The sequence below is a fragment of the Adiantum capillus-veneris genome, chromosome 21 (assembly GCF_014529385.1).
Source record: "Adiantum capillus-veneris isolate H3 chromosome 21, ASM1452938v2, whole genome shotgun sequence".
Classification (NCBI taxonomy): domain Eukaryota; kingdom Viridiplantae; phylum Streptophyta; class Polypodiopsida; order Polypodiales; family Pteridaceae; genus Adiantum; species Adiantum capillus-veneris.
The window spans coordinates 86,947,609-86,973,474 of NC_140951.1; the positions used below are offsets into that span (position 1 = coordinate 86,947,609).

General features: G+C 42.9%; 1 protein-coding gene across 1 annotated transcript; it reads left to right on the plus strand.

The window, feature by feature from the left end:
• Nucleotides 1–6,284: 6,284 nt before the first annotated feature.
• LOC147431298 (pentatricopeptide repeat-containing protein At4g18520, chloroplastic-like) lies at nucleotides 6,285–10,753 on the plus strand. The gene has a single exon (XM_086493910.1). The coding sequence runs from the start codon at nucleotides 7,424–7,426 to the stop codon at nucleotides 10,211–10,213; it is 2,790 nt and encodes a 929-aa protein (XP_086350036.1). The 5' UTR covers nucleotides 6,285–7,423; the 3' UTR covers nucleotides 10,214–10,753.
• The last annotated feature ends 15,113 nt before the right edge of the window (nucleotides 10,754–25,866 follow it).

Below are 25,866 nucleotides of genomic sequence, written 5' to 3' on the forward strand. Positions count from 1 at the left end.
GGAGAAGGCAACGGGTCCAAAAGGGAGATGGTCTATCAAAGAGCAATGACCAGATAATGGAGCTTGAAAGACCTTAGGGTTAGCTTCATTAAAGACCTCCAAAGGTTAAGTGTTAAAAGTCCTTAGACCTAGGACCTTAGGGTATTTTAAACCTTAGACAAGCTAGGCCTGTGCTTGAGGTGCTTGTCGTGCTTGATGATCAAGGTGCTTGAGGTTCTTGTCATGCTTGAAGGCCAAGGTGCTTGAGGTGTGCAAGTCAACCATGATCCCTACAAGAAGGGGGGCAAGCCCTAAAGCTAAGGGCATGAGAGAGAACACACTCACACTCACTCAAGGCAAGCCTAAGACCTAAGAGGAAACACGGACATTTGTCAAGCACCTACACATGCTGCCCTCTTGTAGTGCCTAAAGCCTATTGGTTGGCCTCTAAAGGGGTCCAATAAGATTTTAGTTTGTTTAATTAATTTTTCAATCATTATTCAAGCCCTCTCTCTCAAAGGGGTATGAAGGACACTTGTCCTAATGCGACCCTTGTTGCTTGATATACACAAATCATGTGATTGGCCAGGCTTGAGGAGGTCCAATCACCATCAAGGAAGAGCTAGAAGAGGGGGTTGACCTCAGCAAGGAGGGGGCGTGCTTGCCCATATACCCTCTCTCTCTCTCCCTCTCTATCTCCCTCTCTCTCTCTCACACACACACACACACACACACACACACACACACACTCATTCTCATAGTGTGTTGTGCAAGAACACCATCTCCTTCTACAAGTTTGAGAAGTGGAGAGCGTACACCAACAACTCTTGGCTATGGAATGCAAATCCAACCAAGAGCCATGCTTCAAAGTGCATGCTTTCCATCTCCTTCATCGTCATTAATATGCTATTATGATATGCTAAGCAACAAGAGTAATAGCAAGTGAGGAGTCAATGTCTTTCTCATTTGTTACTTCTTCTTCCTCTTTTGTACCCTCATTCCTTGCTAGCTCTCTCCACCTTCGAAGGTGTTTGAGGTCTTGGGACTGGGGCCGGGGACAATTTAATGCTTTGGTAAGATAGTTAAGGATATAATCTTGGTGCATGAAGCTTTCCATGTTCATTGCACCAACGAGGTCTCAAGGAACACAAATCTTGTATTGTACCAAGTCTCTCTACATGGGAGAATCTATAATACAAAAGCCTTTTGGAGGGAGGATTGGCTCTAAGTAAATCCGGTCCTCAAATGTTGTCAATTTCTCTAATCCTCTCTCTCTCTCTCTCTCTCTCTCTCTCTCTCTCTCTTTTACGAGTACTATTCATGCCAAGCTAATTAGGTGTAATGTTCATTTGGCTAATTTTCATCAAGTACTCTTCTTATACTCCTTAAAGAACCCTCTTAAATAAAATGTTCACTATGGTTATTTAAATTTTGCTACTATCCATGTCATAGTCATATTTCATTACATGAGCTACATTCTTTCATTGGTCTTTGTAGTTATTACAGGAAGTTTGTTCGTAATTTTGCTTATAAATCTCGTTATCTTACTCTCTTATTAAAGAAAAATACCCCTTATGTATGGGCTGATTTACAAGAAAGCTCATTCATTGCACTTAAGAATGTTTTAAATAATGCACCTGTGTTACAATATCCTTATTTTGATAGACCATTCTTTGTTGTAGTCACTGATGCTAGTGGAAAAGGTATTGGTGTTGTTCTTATGCAAGATAACTATCCACTCGCATTTGAAAGCCGTAAATTTAAACCTTCTGAATCTAAGTTCTGTAGATATGACAAAGAATTGAATGTTTTAGTTCATGCTTTAAAAAGATGAAAACAGGGTACTGATTGATAATCAAAATTGATCAGCAAAGTATCAAGTATTTATTATCTCAACCCTGTGCCAAAGATAGAGTATTCATATGCTTAAACCATATTGTAGTTTTTATTTCATTTTATCTTTGTAATTGATTGTAGACTTTTTTTTGTTCTATAGTGTTTTTCCTTTAACTCTATGTGGTCAAACGATCGACACTTTCATACATGCTACATTGAGGAGCATCAGACCACCATGAATTGTGGCATCATGGGTAACTTTCACATAGATAGTGATGAGACTAGGTATTGTGGCACTATTAAAAGGATACTAAAGGTTGATTTTAGAACCTTTTATACCTACATCTTCGAGTGTGCAAGTGGTTTGCAAATGTGTCTAGGCGGCATGCGAATGGAATCTACATGGGGGACTCCAGTGTACATCACATAGGGAGGTATGAAAGCTTAGTTTTTCCACACAATTATGAGTAAGTAAGTGATTATCGAGTTTACCTTTTTTTGTTTTTACCATAATACCAGTGCGACTCACTTTGAACTTTTGGTCATTTATATCACATCAATCCACCAACCAAAATTTTGGTTTGTAGTTCCAGTAACACTTCGAGGAAGAGCCATTTTTACCTCTATTGAAATGGAGACCATCTTCGACCCTCTCCCACCTACTACTTTGGATGAAGAGGAGATCGAGAAGAGAGAGAGTTCGATGAATCAAGTCCCACCGTCAACCTTAGCGAGGAGGATGATTGTCATGAGATGATGATAATGAGATGGAAGATGACGAATTTGAACATGATGAAGCCAACACATCTACAAATGACAATTCGATTTCTCTCTTTGTTGATTTAGGAGCTATGGGTTTAGATTCAGATGATGCCACTTGTAGATTTCTTTTTGACGATGATTCGTAAACATCTTGTATAATTTATTCTATGAGAATTCTTTTTTCGTGTTGTCTCTTTTTGGCTCTCTAAATCTCTAATTTTATTAAGCATGCTTATTTAGGTTAATCATATGTGTGGTATAAATTTAGAGAGAGAGAGAGAGAGAGAGAGAGAGAGAGAGAGAGAGAGAGAGAGAGAGAGAGAGAGAGAGAGAGAGAGATTGAATTATCATCCACGGAGGTCGTATATGACCCATGGGACCAAAAAGCACAACATTACAACAACTCCTTGTCAGTCGGGATGATACATATCAGTTAGGGACTAAGGGTCCATCAAGAGGGTAGAGTAGGGCAAAAGGGAGGGCAGAAACCTAAGAAGGGTCGGCTGAGGGGAGAGCCAGTTTGGGATTTCGAAACTCTTGGATGATCGCTTTGCCACCTCGATAGACTATCCATTTGCCTTGCTTACGTGCTTCATGCATCTTCTTGAGCTTGCTCGCTTTACTTGAGTTGATTCATGGTCAATTCTTCAGCAATCCAAAGCTTTTTCCCTTGAGAAGTCAAGATTGACATAGCAGCTACATACGCTCATCTTTGTCCTTGAAAGTGAGTATGCAATGCTTGGGTGGCACATGTCTACGTGTACCGTTGATCCAAGCAACAGTTTCGGGCTTGATGTAGACAGGTTGAAGAATGTCATTGAGCTTGGTGATTGCTTCCTCAAGGGTGTCCTCCGTGGTACACCACGGTGAGTGTAACCCCCCTATCCTAACCTTGAGACCAAGAGATTCTTGTACCCGGCATTCTTGTAGGGCCGCCTGTATCTTGGTGTCAATCTTCTTATGTGTGCTTCATGTGATTCTTTCTGCGCTGCCATGATAGTTTCGGTGAGTGAGGCTTCGACTGCGTGTATTTTTTCAAGAAGAGCTTGGCTCTCTACTTCCTTTGCATCTTCAAGCTTCCGTAAACGTTGTTTGAGTCTCTCATTCTCCTCGACAAGTTCTTGAATATGAGCCTCAAGGGCTGTGATTCGTGCTTCCTAGCGAGCAGCGGGGTCCTTCCTTGGTGCCACTGCCACCGCAAGAAAGCTCTTGCGCGCAATAGGGGTATCAAAGGACGACATCGAGCTTCAAAAGGGGATTTTTGTTGAAACTGCGTGAGATCGAGGGCTTACTTGGGTTTAATTTGTTTGAAATAGAAGCATTAATCGAAGCTCTGTGTAGGCAGGATAGTAGAGAAGGGAGCTCTTCGACGAGGTGAGAGAGATGGGGAGAGAGAGAGTCTCTTGAACCAGATCCCTTGGTGTGCTGACAAGTAGGCAGCAGGAGGTCGTAGCAGAAACCCAGCAGGAGGTCGCAACAGAAACGCAATAGAGTCATAGTAGCCGATTGAAGGTTGCAACAGAGTCAGGCTGGGCAAGGGGGCATGGCTTCTGTGTTAACGCCCCCCACAGGGCCGCCCTCGCGCAGGGGGGACACGCTGAAACGAGGCTAGGCTAGGGCAAAAACGCTGCTAGAGAGAGAGAGAGAGAGAGAGAGAGAGAGAGAGAGAGAGAGAGAGAGAGAGAGAGAGAGAGAGAGAGAGAGAGAGAGAGAGAGAGAGAGAGAGAGGAGATAGATAGATTGACATATTTTATTATCATCCTTGGAGGTCAAATATGACCTATGGGACCAAAGTTACATGTGATGTAGTATGTGTGCAGCTCATGAGTGATTCTTGATGCTCCAAAATTATGGCGGTGAGAGTTGCTATGGAGAGACCACACTGTGGATGGGAGAAGAAAGTGTGTATGTCTAAGTCATGGCTAAAAATGTGAGGGAAGAAAGTTCGGATGTGACCAAAAGCTGAGCACTCTAGTAGTGTGTGGTACTTAGACTCTCAAACTTGAAGTGAGCATAATGTACACAATCCATTTGACTCTTCTCCATTGCCCCAACGGCCTGTCTCACATCAAAGGGAGTGGGAGCTAAGCCCAATGGCTACGATAGTGCATATCGCTGACAAGGGGATAGGCTCAAGCATATAAGGGTAAGTATCCTGTCCTCTTTCAATGATGAACATGGTTTTGTAGTTGGGGACAATATCGGTGGTGAAATGTATAAAGTGCGACTCACGAGATTCCTCCCAAGCTGTAATACATTGGCATTGTAGAAAAGCTTCATTCACTTGGGAATCTATTGAGGAATCATGTAGCAAGTGTAATGCATCCCATCTCCCAAACCACTTCTTCATGTCTTGCATCCATCCCGTGCTCAAGATCTTGCTTTTATACATATTTTGAATGTTTTTGCTTGCTTCCCATGCAATTGTAGGAAGTCGATGTGAGGGGTTTTGACGCATCTTTATCATGTAGTCCACAACCCTTTCTTTGACCATAACCTTGAGACCCAGACTCAAAAAGTAGGAGCATATATGGTGTTTGTGTCTTAACTTGAAGAAAGTTTGCAAGAAAATGGTTTTGGACATTCTTAAACTCTTTCCAAGTAGGTTTTGAGATGCTTTCCGTCCCACACTTCAACTCCGCAAAGAAGAACTGATGTCACCAATGTGTCAAAAAGGTACTTCTTGAGAACCCAATATTTGACGTTTCCCACATTACACATGTTCTCAAATGCATAGTATGCTCTCTTTCCAGCTTCTAAACGATGCATAGCATATTCATGCCACTTGTGATTGTCTCGAACCTCAAGGCCAAGGTACTTAAAGCTCTCAACAACTTCAAGTCTCTCATTGTTGTGCACAAACAATGCATGGCTTCTTCTCATGATTGGTTTTGACAAGCATAACCTTTTTTAGGATTCTTTCACAATCAGTCCACTATGCAAGCAAAAGCTCTCAAGGACAACCATAAGCTTTTGTTCATCTTCTAAAGTGTGTGCTAGAAGCACTACATCATCCGTATACAACAAAGCACATTGCAAATAGTGACCTCTTCAATGCCTTCTTCTTGCATAAAGCCAAGTATCATTTGTTTCGATGTATAGAACAAAGAGAGTCGGTGACAATGGACATCCTTGTTTAACCCCAATAGTATTTGTAAATTTTTTTGAAATTCCTCTTTTCATGGACAATTGACACATCACCTTCTCATAGATTCGAGAAACCGCAAGCATAAACTCACTTGGAACTTGGAGTTCTTCCATCCTTCTCCACAAATTATTACGTGGAATCATATCGAAGACTTTCTTGAAGTCCACAAAGCAACAATACAATCACTATCCCTTCAACTAACTTTCCTCCATGAGAACATGAAGAGTGGCAAGATGATTTGAATAGTGCTATGACATCAACAAAATCCGTTTGTCCTTTTGCACGCTTGCCATTCTCTTCAGCCCAATCACTCAATTTTATTTCCATTATGCACCCAAATAACTTTGCGATAAGAAACCTAATCATTATAGTCCGATAGTTATTTATATTCTTTACATCCCCTCCTTTATGCAAAGGCTTGACCCAATTAGTGAAAGTGACACGAGGTGGGAGTCGAGGGATCTACGGCAAGACAGCGGGGCGGGGAGCTTTGGACCATCGGATCAAACCAGTAGGGGGAGGCAAGGATTCATAGTTTAATAGTCGCAATGCTTTTAACGTGTCGTGACAGACGGGTTGGATAGGGAGCGCGGGAATTAGGGGGTTCGAGTTGCGACGCGATCAGCGGGGAGCTTAATTTTTTTGCATGGCGGAGATCGGATCAAGGGTGGATTGATTCTCTGCTGTAGATCCCATGCTCTCACCCGTGGCCTTTATAGACGAGGGGAGTAGGGGATAGAGGTGCAGCCAAATGGTGGGCCTGACACAGGAGGCAAGTGGGATTTAAAGCCATTAGACTGGGCCAGGACAGGAAATTTGAATTTCTGCAGCGAGGGCTCACAGGCCGGGGGATCTCATAGCAAAGCACATAAGGACGTGAAAGATGAGTAGATACTCAGACAAGCACCATATTGTAGAAACCTAATGCCCATTCATAGAGCCAGGAACTATGTCCGTTGAAGGAAAAAGAAACAAGAGAGCGGACATGAGGAAAAGGAAGAAGAGGAAGAGAAAGAGCAAAAGCAAGAGCAAGACAATTTGCAACTTCCTGGCATACAGGTAATCAATGTTTTTCGACAGGTTCTTGATGTATTGACAGTAAATTCTCTCCTCAACGATCATGAGCTTTATGAGTGGCTATGAACATCAAGTGGCAGAAACATTATAGCATTGGACATGCTTATCTAGAACTGCTATTACAGGACATGCATTATATCATGGTAATCTTGTCATTCATTTCATTAAGGTCGGGGAAGATCGTCCCAGCATGTACAGAACTTTTGGTGAGATAAAGCACTTGAGTTGGATGCCTCACAACTTATCAGAGTGACAGAATATTTACAAGCTCTATTGGCAGTGACAAAAAAACCAGGCACGATTGGACATGTGAAGGCCTATTGGCACTCCTTTACGACTGTTGGGTCTATCTCAGGAGTAGTTGCCACACTCAGTCTGGTCTCTTGGAGTGGTTTCTTTCCCCTGCAGAGCGGAGTATAGCAGTTATACACTGCTTGTGATGGCGTCCTACTGCGGAGATTTCTTGGCGGTTGTCATTCCCCAGACTGCTGTGTCACTTGTGGAGTTTTATCCTTTTTCTGACATGGCATCAGACATCTTCTTTGTTGGCTTCACATCTTCGGCTTTTGATGCATTGAGTAATGTCTTTTAGGACTTCTTGCTACTTTCAAAGAGAGCAAGATGTGCATCAAACCATGGTTGCGATCCGTAGACCTCCCACTGTCCTTTGAGGAACTATTGTCAAGTTTCATAGAATGCATCAAGGGAAAAGATAATCATCTAATTCTATCCCTAAATATTTTATTGTGTAAACATGGCCTGGATTTCAATCCATTCTTTGGAAACCAGCTTGTCTCCATGATGACTAATGCTGGTCATCTCTCTGATGCCCAGCAGCTTTTCAACAAGCTACCGTGTCAACATGAATGCACCTGGAATTGCCTAATCGCTGGTTATGTCAAACACGGAAAAACACAGTGTGCTTTAGAAATATATGAGAGGCTTCTCAAGGATGAATCTAAACACCCTGATAAACCTACCTTTGTGGCCTTATTGAAAGCATGTACGAAACTTAAAGATGTAGTGAGAGGCCTTCAGATACATGCCCATATTGCTAGAAGAGGACCATTAGAGCAAGACCTTATAGTTGGCAGCACAATTGTCCGCATGTACGCCAAATTTGGACAAATGTGCCAAGCTCAGAAGGTCTTTGAGAAATTATCAGTGCGTAGCGTGGTCTCATGGACTGCATTAATTGCAGGATATGCTGATCACGGGCATGCCAAAGCGGCATTCCAGTCTTTTGAGCAAATGCATTGTGAGGGGATTTTGCCAGATGCTTTCACATTCTCTTGCGTCTTGAAAACTTATGGGAGCTTGAGGGCTGTAGATAAGGGTCATAGATTACATGCAAGTGTTGAGAGACAAGGGCTGATTGAAAGCGACACAGCTCTTGGCAATAGCTTGGTTGATTTGTACGCAAGAAATGGAGCTTTTGTCATGGCACATCAAGTTTTTGACAAGCTTCAAAATAGAAATGTTGTCTCGTGGACCTCAATGATTGGAGCATATATTGAACATGGGCGTGCTGCGGATGCGCTACATTGTTTTGAACAGATGAAACATGAGGGTGTTTCTCCAGATGTAGTCACACTGGTGTGCGTATTAAAAGCCTGCAGTAGTCTAGGAGCCGCTGAGAAGGGTGAGGAAATATGCGTCGAGATTGCAAGACATGGGCTGCTGTGGAAAGAAACTAAATTAGGAAACGCTGTGCTTGATATGTATGCCAAATGTGGCATGCTTGCTAATGCTTTCAAAGTCTTTGACAGGCTTCCTGTCCGCGATACAGTCTCATGGAATGCTGTCATTGGGGGCTACGCTGAACATGGTCTTGGTAATGAAGCACTACAATGTTTCGAAAGCATGCAACTTGAAGGTATCTCTCCAAATTGTAGCACTTTTGTTTTGGCCTTGAATGCTTGTGGCCTTTTAGAAGATCTGGATAAGGGTAAAGATTTACACACTGAGATTGAAAGACTTGGAATATCAAGAAAAGACCCAGCTGTTGAGCACGCCTTGCTCCATATGTATATCGAATGTGATGCACTTGAAAAGGCTCGACAATTACTGAACACACTGGTTGTTCAAAGTGTGATTTCATGGACAAGTCTTATAGCCAGGTATGTTGATGATGGCTATGAGATAGAAGCTCTTAACTGTTTTGAGAATATGCAACAGAAAGGTCTTGTGCCAAGTGAAGTCACCTATATTTCAGCTTTAAAAGCATGTGGCAACATAGGTGCCGCTGATTTGATCGGCGAAATCTATGCTGAGGTTGAGAGACGTGGTCTGCTACACGATTTTGTTCTTGCTACAAGCATAGTGAGTGCTTATGCCAAATGTGGCGTACTATTCATAGCACACGAAATTTTCAACAGGCTTTTGGATAGAAATGTTGTTTCATGGAATGCACTTATGGTGGGTTATTTGGATCAGGGGTATGCTGAGGAAGCTCTTGAGTGTTTTGAACAAATGCAAGGTGAGGGTGTTTTTCCAGATGGGGTCAGCTTTATATGCGCCTTGAACGCTTGCAGTGACCTAGGAGCCATGGAAAAGGGTATAGTATTGCATGCCGACGTAGCTAGACAAGGGTTGTTAGAATCAGATCTTGCTCTTGCCAACACCATTATCAACATGTATGTTGAGTTTGATATGCTTCTGATGGCGCAGCAAGTGTTTGACGAGCTGCCAACGCGAGACGTCGTGTCGTGGACCACTCTAATTTCTGGATGTGCCAAGCTTAACTGCAGTGGAACTGCTGTTAATTATTATGAGAATATGCGACAAGAACAAATATCACCGAATTCCATTAGTCTTGTTTGCATCTTGAAAGCTTGTGGCAGTATTGGAGCTTTAGACAAGGTGCGAGAAGTACACTGCGAGATTGAAAGGAAAGGGCTATTGGAAGATGATGTCTTTGTTGGCAACATATTGGTCGATTCTTATGTTAAGTGCGGCTTAGTGACGACGGCCCAGCAGGTGTTTGATGGGCTTTTATATCAACATGTAGTCTCGCGGACATCTCTGATGGTAGGGTATGTACAAATAGGAGAGAATGAGAAAGTGTTTGATCTAGCTGATCAAATGATAGGGGAAGGTATGAAACCAGACCCAATCACGTTAGTGGCCATCCTCAATGCGTGTAGCTGCATAGGATTTTCTGCTGAAAAGGGTCAAATTCTTTTTGAGGTAATGAGTAAAGAATATGGCATAGTTCCAACTAGCGAACACCATGCTCGCATGATCGAATGTTTCGGCCGCAATGGCTACCTTGACAAGGCAGCAGAGCTGATGAAGCAGCGACCTTTAAGTTGCGATCTTTCCTTGTGGCATAAATTGCTGATTGCTTGTAAGAATTGTGCAAACATGGAGTTAGGAAGGCGTGCTTTTGAGAAGGCAGTGCATGTATGAAAAAAATTATGCCTTCTTGCTACAAACTTTTCAAGAGGTGAGGGCCAAGGCGACAAAGGTGTGAGCTTGGCGTAGTAGAGAGAACTAGCCATCTTTTGATGCAGTTTGAGGGCCTCATAAGAGGAGTAAATCCTGATAGGCATAAAGGTTCCATAGTTAGATGCCTAGATGACGGACGAGCTGTGGGAACAAAAAAAAAAAAAAAGGGATGACGGAAAAGCCAGTTCCACCACCCTCTTCTTGTCTAGATCTTGTAAAGAGTACAATAACCCTGGTGAGACAAATTTCTCAATTCAAGATCTCCTAGGGTGTAACAATGACAGTGAAAGTGATGCATTCACTCCAGCTACCCTTCCAGATTACCTGGAAGATCATGAGGTCAAATCTGACATAGTGCTTGCGCCAGCAAGGTGGATAGGTACGATAAATGCGGTACCAAAAAGACCATAAAAAACTTCGTACAGTATGGGTAATAACTACCATATGAAAATACGTTAAGTACTAATTACAAATAGAGGTACATGTCTACTTATGCATGGTTGCATATATGTAAATATGCACGCACACACCAACTTACATGCACACGTATGCATACATACATACTAATATACCTGCATGCATACACGGATATATGTGTTGGTGAGTGCGTATAAGTAACAACCGGTACGTTAACTACTAATACGAGTATGCATATTTATTGTACAGTATGGGAAGAATGATAAATACTAGTTTGTAATGCAACCTTGCTCCATAGAGCCAGCCCTTGATGAAATGGACAACCAAAATATACAAGTAATATTGTTCACACCTTTGACATATACAACCTCAGTAGTTGACTGTTCATCAAGATACATCCAAGCCTATGGGATGAAGTAGGTGGTTTGTCTATACTCAAGCGCTTTTGTACATGGCACAAAGATCAATTGAAACAAGGTTTAAAGAGAGCTTTTAAAAAGAAATCTCCCATAGAGTGCAATGGAAAAAACATGTTGTATTAGATATTGGGACGAGTGTGAGCATAACTACCAAGGCCATGTGCAAGCAACGGGATAAAAGTGCATATACTAGCAGTTGGACATATGGAAAACCAGAAAAACCCCTAGTTATGCTTGAAGTTGAAACATCACGGGTACAACCTATGGAATTGAGTTTATAGTTGACTCATGATTCATGATAATGAGATCCAAACTATGACATTGTATTACGATGTTTCTTCATGCATCACTTAGGGTTGTGGAAGATGGGGATTATGGTTACCTCTATCGGAGGGATAACTACGTGTTAGGTTGTCACAAAGTGATGATGTGGCATGGCCTGAAGAACAGAAGGGGACTGGAAACTCTTGGGAGGCAATCGAAGAAGTTTCACCAACTTATGGAACCTTTTCGTATGGCCCAAGTTATTAAAGAAAAGAGGAACTAATTTATCAAGTTGTTCCAACTTCCAGAGAGAACAAGGACCCTCGGACATTGTACTTGTTGAAGCATAATAATAAAGAAATATCGAGAAGGAGCGCCTGTTACAAACTTGGGACACCTCAAGTCGAGAATCTGACATGACACACGAGATAATCACTTATATAACACTTCACAAATTTAATCACATTTAAATAGAGAGGCGACACTGCCCAGTGTAGTTTCATGCCCAGAGGTATTGGCTCCAAAATTTGGCATCCCTTTCTGTATTTATTTTTATACTAATGTTTGAGCAAAGTACAATTCCCGCGGGCCTTCTCTGCTCAATGCTCGTCATAAAAAATTGAGAGGAGAAGTGGCCTTGGGTTCAAACTCAAAAGCAATTTACATGAAAAGCTTCCAAACTCAAAAGCTAATGGCCCAAAAAGCAGCTAGCCCAAAAAGAAGCCAGCGTGAATTGCGAAAATACGTACAGTCTGCCACGTGGCATAGCGCAAAATGCAAAAATCCGTATTGTTGCCACGTCAACATGTTAGCGCAATACGCGATCTTTCGTACAGTTCTGCCACATCATCAGCTTGTTAGTTATGCCACATCATAAGTTTGTGACATACCCCCCTCTTGAAAGAATTGTAATCGCCCTCGATTACACCTGCAAAATCAGTTTAATAGACATTGGAATGTCTGCCTTGGCCATCCTAAGATGATTCCAGGCAGTAATCATGTTACGTTCGTACTCTTGAATGAGCCACGAGGAAATAAGAAGTCTCTTGAACTTTAGCCACTTTGTCGGTGCTTCTTTTTGTAACGGAAGAGTGGACCACCATGCTGTGCATTTCCTTTCAAGTAGGATGCTGCCCTTCTAATCTTGGAGTGCTCAGAATAGTACCCTCTAGAAAAAGCTATGTCAAACTGTTGAATAAAAGCGAGGGCCTTATGTACATCTGAAAAACCCGAAAAGGTATCCGATTTTATTGCTTGTCCACCCTCGAATTCTTTGTCTTATCTTCGAGAAAGTCATATTGATTGGCTCTATGAAAGTGCTTCCTCTTAGAATAAAACATCTGGTCATCAGAGTCCGAACTCTCAAAAGAGGATGAATCCTCTTCAAAATTGTCCGAAATTTTTTGAAATCTGTGGTGGGATTTGCTTTATTGGCCTTCTTCCTGTTCTTTCCATATCTTTGGTTTATCTGTCGTTTCTTGCCCTTTCTGTCCTCATCACTAGAATCAGAAGAGGAAGAGTTGTCAGAACTGTTAGAAGAGAAGGAGGACGAACTGGATACACCCTCAAAGTGTATACGCTTCTTGACTTTTCGTACATATGCAAAAGAAGACTGTCGATCCAAATAACCAGGGTAATCCGTTCCCTTGCTACATCTCTTTGGAGGCTTCGTGGTCTTCAATATTTGGTTGACTCGTTGTTCTATCACATCATCAAGTTCATCTTCAGTGTACATCTGCGGGGCAGGTAATTTTTTAATTTCGGATTTAATGGTGAATCGATGGCCGTATGCCATCGGGAATGCATCTCATCAATTGGATGCCGGGTAAAAAATTTCGCATACTATAGCATCTGTTTGGCACAACCATCAACCCGTTGTTGACGTTGCATCTCTATTTCTTCATACTCCGTAGGCCGTGGAGGCTCGTACTCTTGTTTCGTTTTCCCATTTGAATTTCTCATAGTTTCACCCGATCCGGAATTGTCGGGTGGGTTTGACTGATTCTTGTGGGATTCGTCATTTGAATTCATGTGTGTCGCGGTGAAAGGATTGTATTTCCTGGTGGAAAGAAAATCGACTGAGCTCTGATACCATTGATACAGACTTGGACACCCCAAGTCGGAAATCTGGCACGACACATGAGATAATCACTTTTTTATTCACAGTTAAATGGAGGGGTAACATAGCCTGGCGTAGTTTTGTGCCCAAAGGTATTGGCCCCAAAATCTGGCGCCCCTTTCGATATTTATTTGTATATTAATGCTTGAGCAAAGTACAATTCCGCGGGCCTTCTCTGCTCAGATGCTCGTCATCAAAAACTGTTTGGAGAAGTGGCCTTCGGTTCAAATTTATGGGCCCTTGGCCTTGTTACAAACTCAAAAGTAATTTACATGAAAAGCTTCCAAATTCAAAAGCTACTGGTCGGGTAGCAGATTATCCTGGTTACTTGGGTCGAAAATCTACCTTTGAGACCGCCTGTACACGAAAGAAACATGTTCGATTTGAGGGTGTTTCCACTTCATCCTCGTCCTCTTCTAACAGTTTGGAGAGTTCTTCCCTCTTTGACTCAAGTGATGAGGATAGAAAGAGCAAGAAGATGAGAAAGACTCAGAGACATAACAATGACAAGAAGAAAGCAAAGTGTTGCTAAATGGACTTTTTTTTTTCTTTGAGTAATTTCTATTTATGAAATTAGGATATTTAAATGTGCACACTTGAATTGTAAATGTTAGAAACTGTAGATCTAGAGGAATTGATAAAAAGCCATCGGACAACTCTGATGTGTCATATGATGGGTGACGTAAAACATCGTGAAGGAGTTGTATCGTTGGAAGTGGATATTCTTGATGCGTCACATGATGGGGGACGGGAGCATCAGAAAGGGAATATTCCATTGGTATGGCAGGAAATGCGAACTGGAAAAAGGAATACACACAGACACAAGAATAAAGATGGGTTACGAGAAGCTTTTTTCTTTCTGAAAAGCGAAATATTTTTAAGTGCTTTTTGGGAAAAGCAGATGCTTTCACACGAGGAATCTGTGTTTGCATAGCATCTGTGCTTGAGAAGTGCATCCAGGGATCCTTAGGAAGCGTTGTGTAGCATCCGTTTTCAGCTCACTGAATTTTATTGTGTTTTTAAATAGGTCCACATATTTTTTAAGTGACCGATCGCCCACTAATTAAAGAGAAAGTAAGGCCTATGTAAAAAATAAGCCCGACGTTGCCTATGAGCTGAAAATAACGTACTCTCTCTCTCTCCCTCTCTCTCTCTCTCTCTCTCTCTCTCTCTCTCTCTCTCTCTCTCTCGTGTGGGCAAACTTGCCGCCATCCCTCCCTCTCCTCTAGCGCCCCCCCACCGGCTATTCCTGTTGGTCCCAAGTGCTTATAAAATTAGCCACCTCTCTCCCTCTGTCAGCCGATTTTCACCAGCGCTAGCTACTGCAGGCTTTGCTGTCAAGAATCTATAGGTGATCGTGCGAAGCCAGCGTGCGAAGGTCATTTTTTCGCACTTGGAGCGACATGTATCGATTGTGAATACGCTCTATGAGTTTTTGTTTTATGTTTATGCTTTTGCAAGTACTCTGTCACGGAGAAGGAGCAAGGAGGATGCTCAGGGAGTTCGAAAATGGAATTAGGAACAATCTCTTGAGTTTCATACTTTGTGTGCAGACGGAACTGAGAGCTTGCCTCTTAGAATTTCCTGCACGAAAAGGAATTGATCATCGAGTCTAGAATTTAGAATGGAGGGGTTACTGTGGTTCTTGTGCTTGTAAAAAGATTCTGTTTTAGGGGGAGGGGGTGGGGGGGGGACCAAGCCATCTTTTGGTCCCTAATACTATATTGATCTTCTCCCTTGTCTCTTTTGGTTGAAAGTTTATTTATTTTCAGCTTGTTAATTTTTTGTGTGCGCTCTCGTTTGTGACAGTGGTATCAGAGCTTGAATCCCTCTCTTTCTCTATAAAAGGGGATGATTTCGGGAAGGAACGAGAAGAACCATGAAGAGCCACGACAGAACCGTTGAAGGTGAACTTCAATAAGTATGAAGAAATCGTAAGGAACAGATGCCGATGGGTGTCAAGAAAATCCTGCCGAGGGTAACAACCCGCAGGAGAAAAACGTAGGTACACAAGACAGAACATGGACTCAATTTTAATGTGAATTCTATGAACAATGTCTTTTGTGTGACTTCGAGAAGGACATACCGAAGGAATGGGACTTGCTCACCCAGAAGGAACATGAAAAAGTCTCGGCTTATGTTGACAAGTATTGGTGAGTTCTTCTAAAAGTTACGCCTCCCATAAGATTTTCGAAGAGGAAAAGATGAGAAAATTCGAACCTTCAACCTCCACTTCGAAAGAACGCAAAGGTGTACCTCCACGATACCCTTCAACGGAGGATGGAGTTGGAAATCATTACCGAGGATTTACATTCCGTTGGTACCCCCAGACGGATGGAACAACGCACGTATCGTGCAAGGCAAAGAGCGGTTTATAATGACCATGGCAGCAAGGCAAAAAGCATCCCCCTGAGGACGCAGATCAACCCAAGAAGCCAGAGGGTATCGAAAAACAACTCAAGTATTTTACACCAAACCAAGTACATACCTTTAAAGAGGAAGGATTTTTAAAAAAAATTGTGGTGAGAAAGGACACATGAAGACGTACTGCCTTGTTTGGTAGAAACGGTAAGAACAAGCATCTTTGAAGAAGGAACAACTGAAGAAGGAATTCGCTCCACTAAGCTCGAATTCTATTCTTGATGCGCAAGGGATACGAAAACAAAAATAGGGAAGCGTCAACTCCCAAAAGGCTGGGGATGTGTGAATAATCAGCGGGTATGATCCTCTATGATCCTGGATCAACGGGCAACTTAATCTCATTGGAAATTGCGGAATGTTTGGGCCTCACACTGGCTCAACTTGGAACTATGGTCACTTCTGGATTGGCGTTCGAAGGGTTGATCACCAATGCAAATCGCGTGCAAGGATAGCTCAATCTTCGGATTCGCGAGTACTGGATTCCATCAAGGGATGTGATATCATCTTGGGAATGCCATGGCACTAGCATATGCAACCGGTCCTTGATTATGTGGAAAGACCCTTGCTTTTTGAGCATGATTGCAAGAACATTAAATTTTTTGTTGATGCTGGGGATTGGCTATTCCCTATTGTAAGCCATATCTTCATTAAAAAGGAAATAAAGAAGTTCGTTGATTTTCACACGGGAAAAATATAAAACTAATGAGAGTTCACTCTCTAGTTTGGAAATTAAACATTTTCAATTTATTGAAAAGTATAAGGATTGTTTCACAGACACTCTTCAAGATAATCTACCTCCGAAACTTCCGGGAGATCATCGCATTGATCTTGTACCGGGTAGCTCCCCCCAAACAAACTCTCTTACAAGGTAAGTCTTGCTCAGCAAGAGGAAATTTTGAAGCAAGTCAGCGAGCTTCTGGAAAAAGGTCTAGTTCAACCGAGTACTTTGTCTTACTGCTCTCCAGTTTTATAGGTACAAAAGAAAGATGGCACGTTTTGAATGTGCATAGACTACCGATCTTTAAACAAGATCACTATCAAGAATTGCATTCAAATTCCTCGAATTGATGATATTCTCGATGAGTTACAGGGTGCAAGCATCTTTACTCATCGGAAGCACTTGGACATAGTGTTCCAAGAATTTCGAAATCATAAATTGCATGTAAATGCAAATAAAAGTGAGGTCTTTCTCAGAAGGTACACTATCTGGGCCATATAGTCTCTCACATCCAAGTGCGTATGGATCCCACCAAGATCCAAGTGGTACAAGATTGGCCAACTCCCATACAGTACATGGCGCACAAATATTTATGGGATCGTGTTTCTATTATCAGAGGTTGACGCTTTGCTCAGTAGCAAGACCACTCCATGACCCAACAAGGAAGAAGATCGCTTTCAAGTGGGGATTGAGACAACAAGGTGCCTTTGATAGGCCAACTTCCACTATGGTACACGACATAAGCTTTTTGGGATTGTGTTTCTATTATCAGCCGAGGCTTCGTCAAGTAGCATGATCACTCCATGACCTAACAAGGAAGAAGATCCCTTGCAAATGGGGATCGAGACAACAAGGTGCCTTTGATAGGCTAAAGTATTTATTAAGCCATGGACGTATTTTGATAGTTCCAGACTTAAGGAAACCATTTGAGGTTCATTGCGATGCTTCAGAAGATTGCATTGGGGCGTAGTGCTTAATCAAGAAGGCCATGTAGTGGATTATGAAAATAGACGGCTTAAAGATGCAAAATTGCATGCCTCGATCTATGAGAAGGAACTTATGGCTGTGATTCACGCCTTGTCTACCTGGGAGCATTATCTTCTAGGAGCGGATTTTGTGATCAAAACTGATCATAAGAGTTTGCGGTATTTCCTTACGCAACGGAAAATTATTTGAGAAGCAGATGAGATGGGCCAACCTTTTATCCATGTTTCACTTCCAGATCCTTCTTACGTCTAGGAGTAAGAATGTGGCCATAGACATATTGTCTAGACGGCCTAGGGTGAATGCAATTACTTTTGTATATCACTAGGGACTGGAATCACTTCCAAATTTGTATCCAAATGACCTAAACGTCTCCTCTATTTGGAGCAAGCTATAGAACGAAGATAATAAATATCCCTATTCCATTCGGTATGCTTACCTCTACCATCACCAAGCAATTTGCGTGGCGATGCCATTGAGGAAGAAAATCATGGATGAAGCACATGCTTTGCCTTACGTGGGTCATCAGGGTATTCTCTCTACAACTTTAGCATTGAAAATATATTTCTTTTGGTCAAGCCTTTAAGCAAACATCGATCAGTATGCCAAGGAATGTTTGGTTTGCTAGAAAGTCAAATACGATTGGCGTAAGATGCCTGGGTTACTCCAACCTTTGCCTGTGTCTGATTAGCATTGGGAGAGTATTGCCATGGATTTGACTATGGATCTCCCAAAGACTTAGATTGGAATGATGCGATTTGGACAATTGTGGATAGATTTAACAAGCAAGCTCACTTTATTCCATTCAGGATAACGATCAAAGAAGATCACAGGGCTAGGATTTTTCTAGCACATATTTTCAAGCATCATGGGATACGCAAGTCTATTGTGAGTGATCGAGATCCTCGCATGACAAGAAAGTTTTGGCGTGCCTTGTTCGATAACCTTGGCATGAAATTGAATTTTTTTAATGCATATTATCCTCATACAGATGGGTAGAGTGAGATCACCAATTCCACAATGTTGGATACGTCGAAATCCTATGTGTCGGATAGTCAGTATGGCTGGGAGAAGTATTTGACACCCCTTGTTGAGTACACATATAACAATGCCGTACATTCGTCTAAGGGGGGGGGGAGGCACCCTTTGAGATTCTTTATGGTAAGCCTTTTCTTCCACCATCCTTTTAACTAAGGATAAGATATTTGTAGCGGATGAGTTTGTCCGGGATATGGACACGTCCGACGGGCAAATTAAGAGAGCAATTTTACACTCTCAGGAAAAACACAAGAAAGTTGTGGGACAAGCACATAAGGAATTTGGACTTAACAATCCATCAATTGGTCTTACTCAAGTTTGAGAAGGCGAGACTAAAGAAATAAGCGACTCATAACAATTCTTTCAAGAGGGCGCTATGTCACAAAGTGATGGCGTGAGGGGATTGGGAAACTCTCGATTTATCAAGTTGTTCCAACTTACGGTACCCTAGTCGAGGGGCCTGAAAATATTTAAAAATAAATCCAGCTTCCAAAATTGTGTAGAGGACTAATGAGGTGGAAGTTGTACCGACACCCGCGTTTTGCACTGACTGCTGACATGGCAACTGCACAAATTTTTACGATTTGTGCTGGTGGCCTCTAGCGCTAGCTTTTGGGACATGATGCTTTTTATGTATACTGCTTTTGGATGGCCAAGGGCCTTTATAAGCGTGCTAGGGTAGTGGGAGTGATGCAAAGAGAGCAAGGACCCTCAGACATTGTACTTGTTGAAGCATGATAATAAAGAAATACCGAGAAGGGGTACCAATCTTTGGGGCCAATACTTTTGGGCACGGAACTCCGTGTATCGTATCTCTTGCTCTCAATTTTGTTAAGTTCTTTCAGTTTCTCTCTTGTGTGTTGCACTGGATCTTTGGCTTGGAGTGTCCAAGTCTATTACACAGGTGCAATGGAATTGAGAGTTTGCATAATCAAGCAATCACACTATCACAACCCTTTTGTGATTCCTTGCGTCGGAGTGGGATCGGGTGTTCCGCGTTTTACTAGGATGCCCGGATGGAACGAACACGCTTGATTGATGAACAAAAGAGTGCTAACGACAAAAGCACCTGCCGGAGAAAGTGCAAATACAGCTGGTACAAGGATCGTTCAATCGCTACCAACCTTTTGTGTTATTTGTTCTGAATGTATATGCCATGGTTTTGTGAATCAATGTTTCGTTGATGATCTCTCGGTAAGTCATTAGCCTAGGCTAACAACCGTAAGCCGGAACGCCAACGTCAAGGCGAGATCACATTGGTCCGGTCCCCGTTAGCCCAGTGGAAGGATGAGGTGCATCCACTCAGATAGCAAGGGGAGGTTGGATGACTGCGGCCACGTCAATCCGCCGCTAGCAATTGTCTAGCTTATGCTACTAACTGAAACCCTCACCGGTTTCATCGGGCCTTGCCTACTCGGAAAGCTTTCTCAACATAAGTACGTAAAATAAGGCTAAAGGTCAATCTTTGACAATTCGTTGATGATCTCTTGGTTGGTTACCGGCTCTCGCCAATAACCGTGAGCGGAACGGCCATCGGCAAGGTGGATCATCCTACGTCCCGGGATTGGGGCCTGAGGGGGAACCCCAATAATCTCAGATCGACAGAGCAGTGCCCAACTGAATGATAGATACTCCGATCCAGTTTTGCTCACGACTTCCCCGGACTTGAACCGGTGCCGTTTCACATGGGAATGCTCTATCCAAAGGTAGCAGCTACATAAGCGTTTATTATACGATAATTTGTAAGGTGGAATGATCCAAGTAAGCCAGGTAGCGATAGTGGCTGATTTGCAGGATAGAAACATGGTGCGCAGGTTGCTTAGCACTTGCTGCGCAAAGCCACGCTTTTTCAATCGTTTGATTATTACATGAGAATCCTTGTCGCAGCGTCTGCACGACGACAACGCCATCCTTTACCACGCAAACCACCAAACTAAGAGGCCAGGTCGCCGATAGCAAGCTGTGTGCTCGTTGAAGGACGGCAATAACACTAATCCAGGACTAGAGCGAGTTGCTCCAGGCACTGAGTTCAGCCACTATACTACCTACAACGCGTCGATAAGGAGAAGCGTTAGGCGCACAACAACGTAGGGCCTGCTGACAACATGTAGTGCGGGGGCAGGGTTCGAACCCGCAGTCTTCAGGTCATGAGCCTGACGAGTTGGCCATTTACTCCACCCTGCAATTGATCTCTCTCGGCTAATTTCCTTAGCATAATTGAGCCTTTCACATCCCTGTAAAGGCGTGTTGTTGATTATTTCGTTACTTGGTTAGTAGCGTGCTTTAGCTAGCTCATGCCATTTTACCGGTCCAGTTTTCATCATCGCGTGCTTTCTTCTCCGAGCCAAGGAACAGACGCGAGGCTCTTTGAAGAAAGCTTAATAGGAAATACGTGCGTGAAGAACGGACAGAATTACGCTTCAATCAGTGCACGATAACAAAGAAGAAAAGTTGATTGGACCTCTAGTAGCCCGGCCATTCCACTAAACTTTCTTGTATTGCAACTTTCTTACCGTCAAAGAACTAAATATGTTTCCAATACCTATACCTACTGTTGCTATGATTTCTTTTGCATTATTTAATTGAATGTTTTTCGTTGATTCCCTTGCCTTGGTGTTCGCCTAGCTAGGGTAGTATCCTGCATTTATGGCAGTTCCTAATGGTGTGGCGCCAAACCTGTCGTTGTTAATTAACTTGCTATGTAGCGTTACCTGTCGTTGCTGATCAACGCAGTGTAGTAGCGTTACCTTAACGTGTTGATTCACACGGTTCCTAAGGTTTGGAAATAATGTTGCCTGCTCTTTTTCTTTTGCCGCCAAAGTAACCAAACAATTGCCTAGCTTTTGCTACCCGGCCGATATTCATGGCAATGTGAATCAATGTTTCGGATCTCTTGGTAAGTCATTAGCCTAGGCTAACAGCCGTAAGCTGGACCGCCAACGTCAAGGCGAGATCAGATTGGTCCAGTTCCCGTTTTGTCTTCCACCATTCGATGGAAGCGGATAGCAAGGGGAGGTCGGATGACTGCAGCCACGTCAATCCGCCGCTAGTAATTGTTTAGAATGACTGCAGCCACGTCATTCTTCAATTGTCTAGCTTTTGCTATCGCTTTAGGGTCCGGGCTGTCAACCACATCTCCCGAAAACTATCAGTACATATGGCCGAAAACGCTTTTCACATATCGAGGTCGGAATGGGATCGGGTGTTCCGCGCTTACTATAATGCCCGGACAGAACAAACAATCTTGAGTAATGAACAGGGGCAGGAAGGCCGCCCTTGTGACCTGCTAGTTGGAGGGCAGGGCTGAAACCGCGGAACCGCCAACGTCAAGGAGAGATTAAATTGGTCCAGTCCCCGCCCAGTGGAAGCATCCACTCAGATAGCATGGAGAGGTCGGATGACTGCGGCCACGTCAATCCGCCGCTAGCAATTGTCTAGCTTATGCTACTAACTGAAACCCTCACCGGTTTCATCGGGCCATGAAACAATGCAAAAAAGTTCTTTTGTTTCCTTTCCTCAGCAACGAAGGAGTAAGGAAAACTATCATTTCTCTTATTTCAAGCATTAACCGCATCATCTTCGTAGGAATAACCGGGACTGTCTTTGAGATTTTTTTAACATCACTTACGTAATCGTTATCATTATTTACGCATTTGCCTGTTAGAAATGATTTTTCACTTGCCCCATCATATTTCACTTCCTGTCTACCATCGTTATTGGCCTTAACGCCATCATTAGGAACCTCGTAACCATTGTTTGTGGCCTTGACACCATCGTTGTTGACAACGTACCTTGTTAGGATATCGTATAGAAAAGATGCTAGCGAACTTTTCGTGGTTGGTCTTTTGTTTAGTTTTTTTTCTTTTAGCTCTCGATACGCCGGTGCATATGGCCGGAGAACCAAAGGTTCGAGAGGGATTCGGCCGGGGTGAGAACCGGCGTGTTAGCATTAACAATCATGCTCTCATCTTTTAAATCAGTCGTTACGGGGTCAGTGAGCTAGCTTGTAGCGTAGAGAAAAGAAAAGAAAAGAGGGATTCCCTAACTACAAAACAAGGTGTTTTTTCAAAACAACTTTATCTTTTGTTGAGGGCAAAAAAGGGCACTCAACCGCAAGCAACAAAGGGGGAGAAGCTTTCATGACTTCCCACGGTGTGGCCATTACTTCCAGAAACAGCTGGTTTCACCGTTATGAGCTAGTTATTGAAAAAGCGTTCGCACGCTTGTGGGGCGAAAGGCCAAAGGAGGACTCCTTTTCTTGCCTATAGGTTCTTATGGTCCAAAGGACTTCAACAAAGGCACTTTTTGGAGTCGTAGCTCTTTGATTCACCCCTAGCCACAAGTCATCCCCGTATTTTGCCACATACGTGAGTTCGGTCCTCTAAGGCCTCTGTGGAGAGCTCGATTCAACCTGCTCGTGGCTAGATCAATCGGTTTCGGGTCAAATAGAAACAACGCCGAAGATTCAACCTCATTACGCCTACACCTAATGGCTTAAGCCGCTGTTCCCATTTACTCGCTGACCCATTATGCAAAAGGTACGCCGTTAAAGTGGAAAGTGCGCCAAGCAAGAGCCGACAACGTGAAGCTTCGCTCAAGGGTTCGCTCAAGGCAAACATTAGTGGCTTTGCCTGGCTACAACGCTTTCTTAGCTTCGCGTATGCGTTCCATTAAACATTAGTGGCTTTGCTTTTGTTATCAACGCTTTGCTCTTCCGACTGATAGTTTGCATCGGATTTCAGGTTTTCTATTGCACTCCTGGCATACGGCGGGGTCTTTTCACCTTTCCCTCACGGTACTTGTGGTACGCTATTGGTCATTGAGGAATACTTAGGCCGCGAGGGTGGTCCCCCTTAGTCACTACAAAGCGATCATTATTCAAACACGGTATTCGCGTTTTGCAATAGGAATCAAACTTGTTAGGAAAGATTTACGGGGCTATCACCTTCTTTGGCTAGATCTTCCAACCTTTTCATAATTCCTTGAGGAAGGGGCGAAGACACCGGGTGTCTTCGCCTTCCCCCTACTACAAGTTCTCCCCTGCACAGGGCCAGGGAAAGCGGAGGTCCCTTTCTCGGGGCCCCTTCCCCTTTCTTTGCCTAATCCGCTTTTGCTCGCTGCTACTAACGGAGTCTCAGTTGATTTCCTTTCCTTTAGCTACAATGATGTTTCAGTTCGCTAAGTCTCTCAAGTCCGAGGCAGAGCCGCAGCACACGGCATGCCCGGCAAGCTTGGATACGGTTTCCCGATTGGAAAACCATGGATCACAAACGGTATCTCCCCATGGCCTTTCGCCTTTGGAAGCGTCCTTTTTTCTCAATGCCCAGGCATCCATCCAATGCATTCTTTTCGATGCTGTAGGAATTGAACCTACCGAACACAGGTGCAATGGAATTGAGAGTTTGCATAATCAAGCAATCACACTATCACAACCCTTTTGTGATTCCTTGCGTTATTAATGGTTCTTGAGAGAGAGAGAGAGAGAGAGAGAGAGAGAGAGAGAGAACACTGATGGGGTCCAACCAACCCTCTCAAGGGCCCTGTACACCGTTATCGAGGTGGTATTTTCTTTATATTGCAAAAATGGAATGTACAGTTATGCAATACCCAAATGCATGACTCCATTCAACTTTGGATGATGTAGTCATTGCAACTCTTTGAGATGAAGCACCTCTAGGGATAATTTGATGCACCAATGAGATTCGACTTGATGTGGGTTGTTGATGGCCACCAAAGGGTAGATCTAGGGTTGATTTGCACACGTGATGTAAGAGGATTCAAAAGCTGAATGCTGTCTACAAAAACACACATCTAGGATGCAAGACACAACAGATGTGGCAAGGAATTGCAGGGTGAGAATGATGTTTTCGATACTGCAAAATTGGGGCAATAGCTGAGCACAAACTCCAAGGTGATGGGCCTCTAGAGAGAGGGCAATTGTTGGTTGCCTTTGGATCACAAGGACTCAAAGGGAGTGCCTAGAGCTGAAAAATTTAATCCAAAAGTTTTAAAGGATAGGTAAAAAATGTTAGGAAGGGTATGTTGCTCTTGTGTTGGAGCGCTATAAGAGTGAGGGGAGAGTCACTTTTGTGGGGGTTTAATTCACCTTGAGTTCTGCAAGTTACCTTGGCCATCCCAAAATGAGCAAGTTATGGTGAGTTTTTGGCATTGCGCATGCTATATCACTCACTTCTGATGCATCTAACATGGAATTTGAACCGACTCTCCTAGGCCTAATCTACATGCTCATGTTGCCTAATGCCCACTAGAGTAGTAACACTTCTTAAACGCATGTACAAACCATTTATGTAAGAGGGTTAAAAAATGAGAAACCTAGGTCCCAATTTAATGGACTTGTCTAGGCATTCAAGTCTTGCGAACAGGTCCACATAATTGCATGTACAAAATCTCCTAGGCTCTATAACACTCCTATGTATAGGATTGGCTCTCAAAGCTAATGGACTTGTCTAGGCATTCAAGTCTTGTGAAAAGGTCCACATAATTGCATGTACGAAATCTCCTAGGCTTTATGACCTCCTATGTATAGGATTGGCTCTCAAATCTAATGTACATATCCATGTGGCACACAAAGGCATGTGCATGCGACATCTCTTGCTGCTGCTGAAGGGATGTATGTGTCCTAAGTTGCATGGCCTCCTTGTACAAAGCTAGCAAACCTTGATAGTCAATGAAAAAATTGTCATCTACTCAAGCAGCTTCACGTGTCCCTCAATCCTTGAAGTCGAGGAAGTATTGCCTTGCCTGTTTCTTTGTACGTGCTTAAATTAATGCAAGAGCATCTATTTTGGTTCATAACTTTGGCTTCATCAAATATCTCCGGTTGCTCTTCTTCTAGAATGCTCCTTGGAGGTTCAACCTGAAACAATTTAAGTCAAGGAACATGAAAAATGTTAGGGCATGTTTTATAACATTTTTTACCAACTTGCTTGAGAAATTGCTTCATTATCCTCTAATACACCAAACACCATATTAGATCAAATTAAAGATATTCGATAAAGTGGGAATCATAAAACTTGATCCATCCATCTCACTTAAAGTGGGATAAATTCCATGTGTTTTGAAACAATCTAGTGATGTTGAATCTCAAGTCCAATTTACACCATGAGTTTTGTTCAAACAAGAGGTCATCATGTTCAATATGTATTTCAATCACTTGTAGAATGCTTTATAATTTAGAAAAGAGAGCACATCCCATAGGGTATATGGTGTTGGT